At 36.0% G+C, this 14,851-nt stretch overlaps 1 protein-coding gene across 8 annotated transcripts in view; it reads right to left on the bottom strand.

Annotated features, from left to right (window-relative positions):
* Window positions 1–14,851, bottom strand: part of CNOT2 (CCR4-NOT transcription complex subunit 2) — a 90,095-nt gene that overhangs the window by 15,436 nt on the left and 59,808 nt on the right. For 6 of the 8 annotated variants that reach the window (XM_065857416.2, XM_065857426.2, XM_071799154.1 and 3 more), the window contains 6 exons: window positions 11,552–11,618; window positions 8,098–8,245; window positions 7,266–7,448; window positions 4,433–4,512; window positions 3,163–3,288; window positions 449–573 (listed from right to left, as the gene is read on the bottom strand). In XM_065857416.2, coding sequence (XP_065713488.1) covers window positions 449–573; window positions 3,163–3,288; window positions 4,433–4,512; window positions 7,266–7,448; window positions 8,098–8,245; window positions 11,552–11,618 — 729 coding nt within the window. The remainder of the gene's footprint in view (window positions 1–448; window positions 574–3,162; window positions 3,289–4,432; window positions 4,513–7,265; window positions 7,449–8,097; window positions 8,246–11,551; window positions 11,619–14,851) is intronic. The other 2 variants (XM_071799181.1, XM_071799172.1) reach the window with 1 other exon arrangement.

The raw sequence follows: 14,851 nt of genomic DNA, 5'->3' as shown, positions 1-14,851 counted from the left end.
TAACTTTTAATGGATTTGACAGCTTTGAAGTAAGATATTATAATGTGTAAATTACTACTACTGCTGAGAGGCACCAACAGCGAAAATGGGCTGGAATTGGTAGAAAAAGAAATTATGAACTGAAAAACTAGAAAAATATATATCTCAAAAATACATTTAGAGGTGTTCCTGTAAGTTCCTCCCTGACCCCTCTCCCCTATATGAAAGGATACAGAGAAGTTAAAGGAAAGTAAGAAAGTAAGGCTGATGTGACCATTGGGACCAAAAGCCTTTCTGAGAAATTCCATTTACATAGTTATATTTGAAATGTTGCTTATGTAAAATTTCTCATTAGAGGGGCGAATTTGAAAATCTTACATTACAAATCTAGCGACTGCCCATTTTAAAATATATTCATCAAAGGAAGTATGAACACTCCAAATAAAAGAAGATTCAAAGGTTTGCTTACAGATTTATTGTCATCATTACTCGATGTTGGGTCTTTGTAGCTGGAGCCTGGTAATGCTGGAAAATCTTCGTTGTGTATTGAAAAGTCCTGGGACTGCTCACTTGCTGGTTTTGTTACCATTCCAACTATCACCAAAATGAAAGCAGGAATAACATTAAATGACTGCTAAATAAAGAATTTTCTGCTGTTGAACTTGCTTACTGACCGTTTTCATTATGGGCAAGGTTTACAGCAGAAACAACTTTCAACAAAAACAGGTAAACCAAAACAAAGTATATTCATTTAAAACACCCACACACATTAGACTAAAGCCTCTTATTTAAGTGTGAGCTGAGAAACACTCTGGGTTATATTCACAGACACATCCTCACTTCTTTAAGAATGAAGCCTAGTCCCTTTACCAGGAACAGCACCTGTTTTGCACATTTAAATAATCAAATCATCTTTACTGGCATTATTAAAGAGGTCTTAAAGGAAATCCACTGATGAAGGAAGGATGTACTGCTTTAACATGATAATACACTTTTCCTCCATCCCCCAACTGCAAGAAGAATTTCTTCGCACAACCTGTTTAGAAGAACATACTCTTACAGGATGCTGAGCTAACTTGCGACAGAACATACCACCAATGAAACACTGGCCTGTCACATAAGAACGACTCCCACTTTCAGTATGAAAACTGAAAGCATTTAGCCTGCAACTCTCAGTGCTCTGACCCTAATTTTAAAGAAGTAGGCCAGTCACATTGGAATATGGATTCTGACTACTGAAAAGCATCATTCTTTTTTTGTTTTTCTTTTCAAAGCCAGTTAAAAACAAAACCAAACAAACCAAAACAATCAAACACAAACAATCAAAGAGCCTCCACACCACGCACCCAAGGGCAAATGTTCTTTGTGGAGAGAGAGAATACAGTGATATGGCTGCAAACAACAATGCACTCGAGGAAGACAGAAGTAGTCTAGGGCTTATTTTGCAAAGATTCTTATAGATGTATGGGATCTAAAACAGTTCAGTAGCTGACAATATATATGACTTTCGCTAGTATTCTGAAGCTAGAGATCAAAATTGCTTTATTTAAGAAAAAAAAAAAAAAAAACCACAACACACTGAGTTCATCTTGTTTGCTATTCAGCCTTTTCATCCAGAGTTACTATGATCTCTTCTTCCAGTGGATGAATGAAACTGATAATGAATTAGCTGTGCTGCATATTCTCACTCTATCGAAAATTATCTGAAGGATGATCTGCCTAAATAAGCTAAGTATGAAGAAAGTATGTCTCTCTGCTTAGTTTCAAACTGTCCTTCACTTGACCACAACCAAAAGCGCTCTCCACTTCTTGTTGCTGGAGATAGTGCCCGTGCATCTCATATCCCTGTTTCTTGATGGTTTCTAGCACCATGCCTATACCCTGCATTAAGTAAATGCTCAAGATACCTCTTCAGACAGAGAAATTCCATTCCTGGTTCACCACACAGTCGTGCGATTAGCAATGCTAGCACCAAAACAGGGAAATGCTGTAAGCACAGGAGCAATTACAGATTATTTTTTTTTTATGGGGCAGTGCTGCTGAATGTTGAACTACAATTCCATTCTGGAAATACATCTGTGCAGATCTCCTTCCTCCCTTGTACCAACTTTCTATGTAATGGCTTCTCTTTCAGACAGACCAAATCTCAGGTAAACCACAAGCCACATTAGCTCTCCACTCTCAGTGTGAATTTTCAGTGTCTTTATTCAGGGAAGTGACATTTCCCTGTGCTTAGGAGCATTTGAGTTGAACCTGTTTAGCTGTTTCTCACAGCTATCTTAAGCAGAGGGCCCTGGTTACACCCAGTCCATGAGTCTACTTTCTCCTGATAACATGGTATCTATTATTTCTCTCCAATTAAAGTCGGGGATATCTCCAAAAAACACTAGCTTTTTATAGTTAGAAAACACTGGGTTATTTTTGGCTGGAAATTTGACAAGTGTCACAAAAAGAACTTTAGGTTACAATAGCAACTTTTCAGAATAGCTAACGCAACATGCATCACAAAATCTACTAAAGCAGTAAGAAAAAGAAAATATTGTGCTTCACACTAAGCTCACCTGAATTTTTTCCAGACCCAAATAATAAGATTTGTATCCAGCTTAAAAGTTTTCCGTTTTATTATTTTTAAGCTGTTCAGCAAGAATTATATAAAAAACAAACTTGGAATCTGACTGATAACAGTTGATGCTTACAGGTTATTTTTAGAAATCTGATCATCATAAGAGTGACAGTGAACAGTGCTACAGCAAATACTACCAACAAACAATGAAAATATAAAATACGTTTACAGCTGCTGACATTTCACACAATAACATCTCTAGTAATCAAATATTACTTCCAAAATTTACTACTCAGATCTTAACACTTCTTGTATTTAAACAACTAGAAAACAACTTATGGTCTAAGAAATGTCTGTAGAGTGAGCAGCTTCAGAGTCATCATAGTATATAGACTGACAACCCCAGCAACCTCTATCGATGGCGAAAACAAAACAGATTAAGTTTCAATAGTTACAAAAGTCTGAGGGAATCTCCGGTCCCAGAGATATTATTTATTTTCAAAAACGGAGCTCAAGTGTCTGGCATTTTTGAAAAGACTACCTACTGTCTTATGAAAAGCAAAAAGTGAATGAAGCAAAGAGCTATTTCATTCAAAGAGCTTTCAAAACTATAGTCTTACCATAGGGTGCCCTTCCAGCTAAAGGGTTTATTAATGGAGTTGGATTGCCACTTCCTTCCCTTCTATTTCTGTCTGCTAGTGCTGGAAAATCTGAGAGGTCCAGTCCTGTCACATTTTCACTTCCATCTACAATAAAAGAAAATATTTCAAATTCCCTCAGTTTTACTCAAAGATTTCATTATGTGCAAGATATATTTAGGATATATTTCCTTTCTTCTAGTTGATCTTTTTACTGTTACTATTATCATTACAAAAAAGTACAACCTCTGTGTTACAAGACTAGCCTAAGGAGCATCAAGATGTTTGAGGGTTGTTTATAAACAAGAGCTAGTCAGCAGTACTTCGTACCAAGCTCTACTAATTTTCAATTAGACTGATACATAAAATACAGGCAGACTATCAAAATTACAGTACTAGGTTGAGTAGTCTGTTTAAAATTTAAGAACTATCAAGAGCTATCAAGAAAATTGGGAGAAGATAATAACCCATATTAGCAGCAGCATCAGGGAGCTCTTTTGTACTTAGGTAAGAAAAAGCTGAGGCAGCTGAAGAGTCAATGCAGTGCAAGTTACGCGGGACCATTTTTCAATTTGCAGCAGAAAATACTACACAGGCAAGGCCAGAGTTGCAACTCTATAAAGATGCACAAAGTTCTAGGGGATGCCCAAACGCTTCTGCTCTGTGATGTCATCAGTACCTCAAGCTGCTTCGTATACACAGCCACCTACACAAACATCAGCACGGACAAATCCGAGGCATTTCTGCACAAAGACATTTTCCCCTCTCCAGTTCATTACATTCAGGTGAAGAAAAAATTCCCAGAGAAAAATCCCAACTGAAATAATTGATTGAAAGGATCACAATATAAGCCAGCTGTTCAAAATGAGTTTGTGATTTCAAAAAATTCTTTCCCGCTGCTTTTACTCTAGATAATATTCTTGTAGAAAATGGATATATCTTTTCTTCTCTGATCTCCTTTTCAATTCCATAAGCTGTTTTGCATTTCTCTGTGACTAGGCATAATCTATATTCATGTGATGTACAGTGAGTATGCTGCAGAATACTTTTACTTTGCCTTCAAAAGTAGTAAAATCAATTGTTATGAAGTAGTAACAGTTTCATAGCACCTCTCTTGAAGCAGCACTTCCATGGAACAACTTGAAAATTATAACAAAGTTCCATTCCAACAGCACAAAGTATTTTCAATTAGACTTAGTAAAAGTATCTCCCTACTGTACTTTAACATCAATACTAATCAGAGTAAACTCACCTGTTCCATTAAAAATGTTACTTGATAAGGAGTTATTCATTCCAAATGCCTGATTTCTGTTCATCCCAAATCCAGACATACTGTGAAAAAAATCCAGGAAGTCAGACAAAAGGGCATACATACTTTGTAATTCCCAGTGGAAGGCATTAAGGGGGCAAAAACTTAAAACACTTAAATTATTTCAAGCTCAAGCAACCCACATTAGCCTAAACTCAGTTTCTAATTATTTCCTCTTATATTTCTGAAAACTCTGAGCAGCAACAGTAGGCACTTCTCAATCAAGACACCTGCAATGAGTTCAAAGTAACTTAGCTTTTTAATAGTCACTGTGTCTTAAGGCACCTGTGAACTATCACGTTATGACAAACGTGATCGTTACTCAACAATTTCATACGAGAAACTGAAGCAGCAGTAGAGAAGAGCCAGTCTGCAATCCATTCATTCGCAGGTGGGATTGGATCATGGAAGTGATTAAGTTTGTCCTGACTCAGTTAGAAGCTGAATGGTTATGGTGTGCAATCATCACCATGTACATATGGCACTATTACGAGCACAGGGATAGTCTCTGCCACACAATGGCTCCAGCTAAACGGAAGTTCGTATGGTTAGGCAAAAATGCTTAAAGACATCTAAATATCATATAGAACTACTGTGGTCCAAAAGACACCCTCACAAATGATCTGCTTCACTCCGTGTCAGCTGGAGACGTTGAGAAGCCCAAAACAGGCCCCAGTAAGTGAAATTCTGAATTTCTGCCCTATGAGAAATCAGAACGTTCATTTTTCCCATGTAATAGGATGGAAGTTGATGTTTTAGACGTTTCTGTAAATAAAAACGTAAAATGTTTTCCTAGTGGAAATTTTACCTACACAGACTTTTTCCACAGTTACAGATGTGAAGCATTTAATTCCAATTCGAAATTCCCCTAAATGCTTCATTCCTGTTTTGCTTAACCAAGGTGGTATATTTGAAAGACCTCTGTATTTGTCCAGACCTTTGACACCTGATGCAGCTGAAGAAACACATGCGTGTTATCATCTGTGAATTCTACACCTGGTGAGAGCACCAACAGAAGATAACTCAATTTTGTGGGCATATAATCTAGCTTGATGACAGATAATATTTCTCATGGAAAGGGTTTTTTGTTTGCTTTTAAAGTAATTAGAAATAACCACGTTAAGAATTTCAGGGACAATGAAGGGATCAGACCACAAAATGCATACTTATCTACAACCACCTGTAACTTGTTTTACCAAGGTAACTAAGAAAGGGAAAGTGAAATATTTTTTCTATGTTCAAAGACCTAGAAACTTTCATTGCTTCAACTAAGGCAGCACTTCATGGATGCCACATAATTTATGCACCTCTAAAGGAAACACTGTAATTCTTTTTTCCGAGTATAATTTCAAAATTTTGTTAACTATATCAAATTATCAATTGGATACGTACTACTGCCATGCTTCTGTAGAGTAATCAACTGTGGCATAAGAACTTGTCATGGTTCCAGTGATATTTCCTTCTCAACTTGTAAAAATTGTGGTTTCTTGAAAATCAGATACAGAATGCAAACTGTGAAGGATGAGGATTTAAATTCAAATGTTCCTAGAGACAAGGATTTAACTACCTACCCTACTGCTGAACAATATCTAAAAAAGTACTTTGTATACATGTATCAGTCTCCAAAATAATTGTCCTCTACATGCAGAGTTTTAAAGTATGTTACTATTTCAACTTTTTGTGATGCTCAAGTTTCAAAAATAATTTTAAAAGGTAATTTTATATTTTAAAGTATCATCTCCTTTACTTGCTGCTATACATCGCAGGAAAGAAAAGGCAAATTCTACGTAATCAGAGGCAAGACACAAAGTCTTCTCACACTCCAAGAACATAAACCTCTATCGCTGTGATTGAGAAATGCATTTTTATGCCTGTATCAGTGTGAAACTACAGGAGTAAATAGCCTGACCAAGTTTCAGATAACAATGAGATTAGTTTTCACCTTCCTTTATCCATTTTGGAAAATACTAGATTGGGTTAAAGGTGGCACCTGAGTGCCACGAGCTTGTCTGTGCTCTATGTAAGAGTCAGTCCTCTGGGGAAGGGCCTGAAGGCAGAAAAACTGGGAGCACAGAGATCGTGAGGTTGCGGAATGAAGCCTGGAAAGCAGTCAGCTGTGTTAAGCTGTAACTACACACATTAAATAATTAGAATCAACACACTTTTTACTACAAGTTTATCAGTATGAATTAAGCATAAACTCAGCACAAGAAGACAGAAAGCCTAATGATTTATGATGTTAGAATCTTGCCCAGAGTTAGAAAAAGAGCAGAAGTGACTGAGGAGCTTTTGGCATCCAAACGAGCACCAAATCCTCAACTGAACAGCAAGCCACCTTCTCTACATTATTCCAGAATTTAAAGAAGTAAAAAACTAAGAATCTATAGTATCTGAATCTGTTAACTATTCTTCCAGAATCACTACTGTGCTTTTAAATCTTGCCTTTCTTCTTCCCAAACTTCTAGATGAACAGTCTTAAACCAGGTGCATATACCTTTAAAATGAAGGTAAGTTTCAAAACTAAACTTGGGAACTCATGAGAAACATCACAGATTTTAAAGGAGCAGCAGTAGAAATTCAACAGTCAGAAACAGAATTTAGCTTGAAGGCCTCAAGAAGATTGTGTATTAGAAGCAGTTTGAAAGTTTATTGCCAGGAGACAAGAACACACAAAGCAGCTTTTGAGCTTTGTTTTAATGGATAAAAATTAGATTTCCAGAGCAGCATTTAAGCACGTCCATGGCTGTACAGGGATGGTCCAACTAAACAGCCTTACCTGTTCACAGTAAAAGGTTGTCGAGAGGGTTGCTGCTTTGGCATACATATTATGCTTGGAGAGCTTCTGTTGGGGCTGCCTAACCCTGAACTGCTCATGCTGTTTGTCCTGCTGGGAATTCCAATGCCCTGACCAACCTGGGAGTGGTTCATCATATTCCTTGGATTCATAGGCAATATCCCCCTGAAAGAGAAAAACCATCCACAGAGATGAATCTGTACAATAGTATTTGGTTACTCATTGAGATTATTATATAGGATGGACTTGTAGATTACTAATGTAGGATGGACTCTGAGCTGTTGCAACTTAATTTGTGCTTAGCATCAATATGGCATGTTTGGATTACCCTCTAATTAAAGCAGTTTTGGACTTCTTCAGAAATACCAGATGACCCATCACATACTAATCAAGTCCTTGGTCAGGTTTAGATAAATACTTAAGTATTATGCATTTGAGAAGGTGTTACAGCTCTTTTTTTAATGAGCACTTCAGACCTACTACCTTAATATTCTTATATAGCGTATGACATCCATAAAAAACTTTAACTGTACATTTACCAGAACAAACAAAAACCAGTCTCTTACATTCTGAAGCAGAATTTGCCAGAAATTTGTCCTTTACATAGAAAAATCAAATACTGTCTTACAGTAAGTCCCTGCTGTTTTACAGTATTATTTCCCTAACACAGGCAGCGGTCAATAAAAACATCTTTTTTTTTTTTTTTTTTTTAAATAAATCAGACTGTAAAGTAGTTGAGGCAAAATATGCAGAACACTTAACAAGAGCTCTGCAGCAAGACACAATGGCAGAAATATTGGCTATCAATAAATACCTGCTCGGAGATGGAGGCGTGTGAAGTGACATTGTTGGTACCCCTGTTGTTGGCGTTACGTGGCTCGGTAACTGAGTGCCTTGTGATAAGCTGCGATTTAACTGAGGGGTATTGTTGCTCATTCCCCTCATTGGAAGGCCTAGTGCACCTATTGAAAAAAAATTCAGAGGGGTGGAGATATAGAGCAATCAGGAACAAAGTCTTCTCCATCAGGTGTAGATGGAAACAGTTTATGCTGACAACCCACAAAAAAAGTGTAAAGACTGAAGGAAAGTGCAGTGTAAAATCTAAGTCCTTGTTTGCATAGTAGAAGCCCAATTAGCTCAAATTTAGCCCCATTTCTCTTAAACTTCAGGAAGATTCTTTAAGGAATTTCTGCATTTGAGTCACTAACAATTTTTTTTCCTTTGAGATGTATTATGGTAGAGAAAGGGTTCAGAGCTTTGAAGTTTTTGATGAGGACATGAAAACCTACCAATTATATCCAAAAAGGCAGCATTTTGAGAAAATTAGTAACTGCACTCAAGAAACACGTTAACTATTTCTGAATAAACTAGTATATATTTGGCTAGTATTTAGAACAGTGATCTGTCTTGTTAAAAATTAAGCACAACTTTAACAAAAAAATAAAGTTATGAATATTTAGTTAACAACAACATTGCTTTTAGGACAACTAAAGCAACATTTTAGGCCAGTTCTCTGTAAAGTTTAAGTTGCTTCTGTTTGCTAACGGAACTTCAGTGTCCATGACCAAATCAAGTTCAATCTTTTGAGAAAAGAAAGCTAACAGAATTTTAACTGCCCTCTATTAGCATTTTAAAATAATGCAAAAGATTTTTAACATTGTGATCAAAAGTATTTTCTACACAAACAACTGAGTGTGATAGAATAAAGTAAGCACTTCAGTAAGGTAAAAAAGGAAATTACTTTAGAACAGCAAAAGATAACCAGTTGCTGCCCTGTCTCAAAATGTCCAAAAACTTTATGAAGTTTCTCATCATTCTCACTTTGTTTTTGTGTGTTTATGAAGTTTTGGAATGACGTTCAAAGACAAGAAAAATTCATTTAGTGCAATGTATCAACAAAAACAAATTTAGCATACAAAATGTGACAGCTATAAGGAATGGTCCCTACTGCTTTGGCATAAGGCTGCTGAGGTAGACTCACAGAACTCAAAACCTTATCTTGCAGACCAAACGAAAGAAAAATGATGATGAACCAGCACTTTCTCATGGTAGATCACGCCTGCAGAAGAGCTGAATATGCCAGTGTATAACGTGATTAAATACTAAGAATGGAAAGAATGGAGGTAGCATATGTTCAGGTTATTATCACAGACAAGGTCTGAAGAAACCTCCCAGTCATTTACCTCTCACATTTTAAGAATTGCTGTCTGTCCCTGTCCTACCCTACAATTTGCAATCCAAGAAGTTTGCAATATCACTCCAAGTTTTGATAACTCTCCAATTTATCTCTATACATTCAGATTAAGAGGTGGGACTTGCTATAGCAAGCCTCCTACGATTTCATTAAATGCTGATTATATTGAAGTGTTCACTGTAAATATTTTGGCAATTTGCTGCATCAGAATAATTTCAGTGAGCATAAATATATAAATAATATTTAACGTTGATTAACAATTAGGTGGAATTTTAAAAATAAAATGATAAAGAAAAGATACATACACTTCCAAACTAGATACAGTACACTGAAAAACATGATTACAATATTCAGGTTAATTTTATGCAAGCATTTGTTTCAGCAAAGCCAGTTTTACACTGATGGTTATTTCTTATTGTTGGCTTTCTTTAAACTAGAACTTTTAATAAGTAGGGCTTTTACAGTGAAGTAGAACTGTAATCCTGTGGCTGCCAAGTAGGGGCAGTTGAATATTCACCATAAGAAAAAACAGTATTTTTTCTTACGCGTCCTTTTCCCACTTTTTTAACTGAGAGGAGAGACTTGCATGGGCTACATTGGAGGCTGATCAATGAAGTGGCCAATTTCCTGCCTAATAGTTCAGGTTTAAGTTACATTAACTCTAAAACATGACGTCTTGCTAAATGGCTGACAGCTACCAATCTGAAGGTGCACAGGCATTATCAGCCTTCTTTCTAAAAGTACTTTAATCATAAGACTTCAACACAGAAGTTTCTTGGCCCTTTTTCTTAATATTTGGTGGAAACTGAACTCTGATAATATTTACTTTCTAGTTTTTAGCCATGCATGTCTCCATGTCAGAGAGATTATTTCCCAGGCACCACGACCAACTAAATGAACAATAAAGTTGATAAAAAAATAAACAACAAATAACTCTGATACTGTAGTTTATTTATTCTGTGTATCTTTATACCATTAATTCTGAAAGGTTCAATAGTGCCAGACTGAGGACCTAAAAAGCCAAGAGCCAAACATGACTCTCAGACTGGCCAGAAACTGCTTCTGTATCTCAGTAACATAATTAAATGCCACTTTATATTACATGGTCACTCATCAGCAGCCACTGAGATAGTAAAAAAAAAATCACTATATTTTTTTAAACTATTTGAAGAAAGCCAAAAGAATTGGTGAAGGCCATGCATCTAGCAAAGCTTTTAGTTTGTCCTGATAAAAAAGCCCACACTCTTTCAAGTACTCTGAAGACACTTTTTCTTAGAATCTGACTCAGATGCATTTGGCAAGAAAGCTGCAAACATTCAAAAGCGTACAGTGACAAAAGAGAGATGTTCACAAACCTGTTTTACTTCTGTAACTGTATCTAACTCAGATATCATGAGTCACTTTCTGGATGTACCTTTCAGCTACAAGGAGGTTCAGTTCTCAATGCTGGCCCTTATGTTAGGTGGCTAAACATTACACACTGTGACTGCTGCTCTGTAAGTCTTCCATTGCAACAGTCACACAAGACTGTCAGATATAGAAAAAAAATCTTCCAGGTATGGTAAAAAACCAAAACAAAACAGTGGTGCAGAAGGCAATAATCTTACTGGCATAGTTCTCTGCCAAATGCAAACTGCCAAGCTTGTACACAAGATTTAATTTGCTCCTGTAGAGCACGACATAACGATTATAATTTAAGGTATAATTTCCTTCTATTCCTTATGTGTTTTTCTGAACTAAGCTCATTTTGGCCCAGCTCATTTTCCTTAGTTTTTCCTTCAGAGAGTCACAGCTAAATCACAGACACTCTTTAGAGGATTATTATATCTTGATACTTAACAGCTATACAGTGTCAGTATATGACACTGTGCATACTAAACACTGCGAAAATGCATACTAAGCAAAGCAAAAATGTATCTTCACCAAAAAAAAAAAATTACACAAGTAAGGAGACATACTGAGTTTTTTACAGTCACTAGAAAACAAAGCCATATCCATGTTCTCTATCCAAAGACCACAAAACTAGAACATATTTAGCATAAAACAAAATATAATGAGGAAGAGGAATTCTTACTTTGTTGCCCGTATAAACTTGCCCCAAACTGAGACAGCTGACCTGATGTTGATGGAGACGCCAGCATCTAAAATGTAAGAATAAAAGGTTATTAAAGACAGAAAGATGTTGTGCTATTTTGCTCTGGAAGTTTACAGTGGTATGTTCTTTTGCTAAGAAAGCCAACATGGCAACTGAAAACTCTTTTAAGTCATCAAAAGTTCTAGAAATTCCCCAAAATATCTGCACAGTAGCAAATGTAACACTATATTACACATCAATAAAAATTTATGACTTTACACCTATAAAAACAGACTTTCTTTCATTTGTGACAGACAGCATAGAGAAATAAGATATAAAAGTTTTCCGTTTTCCTCTCCTTGTAGCTAAGAGACCCATCTTTACAGAAGATGAAAAACTCAGTTATTTAAATAACATATAGAATGTTTTTTTACTTCTTCCCCTGCAAAACATGCATCATACAAGCAGATCAATCACTGTTCAATGTAATAACAGCAACCATTAGTTACAATAGCAGAAGGTGGGAAATGTGTGGCTAGGTAGCCACCGATAGACAGAAACAGATAGGCACATTAGATAAGATTCCAATTTTAAAATTATAATCTATTGCCCTAAGAGCTAGCTTGATGCTTGTACACACCAAAGAGGTAAGATGTACAACTGCAGAAGTAATCTTTTCTGCTCTATCATACCCACCTTACAGATATCTCATATTATTGAATACTTCCACTAAAACCTTCTTTGTCCCCTTTTCAGACATCACACAAGAAACGTGTCAAACTAAAGAGAATCTCAATGAGAGCAAGATCTAGAAAAAATAATGATCTATGAAGAAAGACTGAGATTTGTGTTTGCATACTCCAAAGAGAAGGCAACTAAGAGAGGGACATGACACCAGACTTCCAGTCATCACAGTGAGAGGTAAAGAATAAACTGTGCTCCATGCTGCTGCAGAAATTCAAAGTATTAATACATTTGAGAAACAAGAGATTTAGGCTAAATATCCAGAAAGAGGAGCCATTTGCAGTCTTAAGGACAGTTAAGCACTGGAATATCCATCTCCGAATGTTCTTAAAGAACCAACTAAATGTTCATCAAAATCAGGTATTCCTGATTGTCCCTTGGAGCAAGAAGAGGTATTTATTTATTAGTTGACCTTATCCATCCAGTTCACAACAGAACATGCTACTTGTACTTACTAACCCACGCTTATTTACTGCAGCAGTCTGGACTTGGATTGGATTTTAGGATGGTTTCAAAGAAAGGAATGTCTGGATTCTTCCACATAAGGGGATTTCAAGCTTTTCCAACTTGAGAGTAAAGAATCAAAATCAAAGTAACTTTTCCTGTAATACACTGCACATTTCTCTGTTGACTTAATCTAAGCTTAATAGATATAACACTAAAACAAACCTTATAAACTGAATCTGCTATAACAGTTGTCTATATTGGGGTTAAATCTAGACGGTAGAAATGAGAAAGAAGACATGCAGGGTAGATGCTAAGTATCAAAAGTAGTATTCACATCTGTAAGCCACAAAATATTTATGATTTTTTGATTACACGCAGAAGGCATGAGAAGAGAAGTTAAACCAGGCAATTACTGTAACTATCAGAAATAGCACCCCAAAATACTATATTCTCAAACATATTTGGAACAAAGTGCACATATTTGATAGTAAACAACTATAGTAACAGACATCCATATTTGCATACACAAGAGGTTTGAAATTAAGGCAAAAACTTTCTGCAGAAGAAAAAAATAGAACTAAGATATGTGCTGAACTAGACCAAAATTCTCCTTTCTTAGTGAAGAACTGGCTGTGAACAAAAGAACATTTTAAATAACTAGTAGTGGTTTCAGCTCAGCACTCGTATGGCAAAGTTCACAAGCCGCACCTGCATCAGCGAGACAAGAAGTGCATTCGCTAAACAAAAAATTTGGTCCCGAGGGCCTAACATGCATACTGTATACATTTCTAACTAGAGTTAGCTATGACTGATGGACTTATGCCATGGACCAGTTGCCCGTTAGTAAGTGGAACATGTTTGGTGCACTCCTGGAGCATCTCTTCCAGTCTGTTTTGATCCAGAAAGAATCAAATCTACTCGCACCAACACTGCCCTACAATGTGAAACAAGGCACACTCCCCAGCCCAAATGAACAAACTGATGTTTGTTAAGCATTGACAAAACAAGCTGATATAGTGGTTTTAAGAAAGGAAAGACAAAGTAAAATGTCAATGTAAAAAGAACCCAAATATATTCAAAGTCTGACCAGCTGGAAAATCCTAGAACACATTGCAAAGTGTGGCAAATTGTAATTCCATGAAAAAAAAAAAAAAAAAAGGAGAGAAAAAGTTGAGAGACACCTTCAGAGACAATGACCAGGGCATGCAAGTGGGGAAAAATAAAAATAAAACAAAAACCAAAAAACAAACAACAACATACACACACACACACAAAAACAAACAAACAAAACAAAACAAAACAAAAAAACGCACCAAAAACCACACCACAAAAAAAACCCTCACAACAAAACGCTCCAAAAAACAACCAGACGTTGAGACAGAAACAGCAGCCAAAAAGTACTACTAGCTTTGGGACAGGTAAGCAAAACAGTTAATCCAGAAAGAAGATTCCCTAAGAACAGCTCCTCAGGGCATTCAAAAACTGCTGTGATAGCATGTGATATAATAAGCAGAAAATAGTACAAATCTCTGCATAAAATCCTTTTATTTTTAAAATTAACTTGGATTAAAAAAAAATCATGGACCTAAGAAATACCAGATTACTTGAAAGAGAGGAAAAAGAATCCTACCTCTTCTATACTGAGTACTACTTGATTTTTTAAAATTCAGTTAAAAGAAAATGAATGGTAAATAATATTTAATGAACACTGCTTATTAGAAATTGGATTTTCTTTTGAAACATTGCAAAGTAGGTCACATGTATTGTGCCATTTGCTTTTACATGAAAAGTTAATTGCAAAATGACTCGTAGAGAAACCTTTCTAGAAAACTATAATGAAGGCCAAGTATTAAATTCAATAAGTCTAACGACTAGTCTTAAAAGTTCTAACATAATTCGAACATCAAAGATAACAAGCCTCAAGAATAAATAAATAACAATTTCTGTGGATCTGTTCCAGGCTTATTAAATGCAGCATTTCTCAAATCATATGGAGAAGGAATCTGCTGTATGGGTATCTCACTTATTCTCTCTTGAGGTTATTTTGTAATATGCCAAAAAAACTCCCCATTATTAACTTTTTTCTGTCACAGCTAAGTAAGAAGCCTT

This window comes from Patagioenas fasciata, chromosome 1 (genome assembly GCF_037038585.1).
Source record: "Patagioenas fasciata isolate bPatFas1 chromosome 1, bPatFas1.hap1, whole genome shotgun sequence".
Lineage (NCBI taxonomy): Eukaryota > Metazoa > Chordata > Aves > Columbiformes > Columbidae > Patagioenas > Patagioenas fasciata.
The sequence above is the reverse complement of the archived record's forward strand: the minus strand, read 5'-3'. Positions and strand labels throughout refer to the sequence as shown.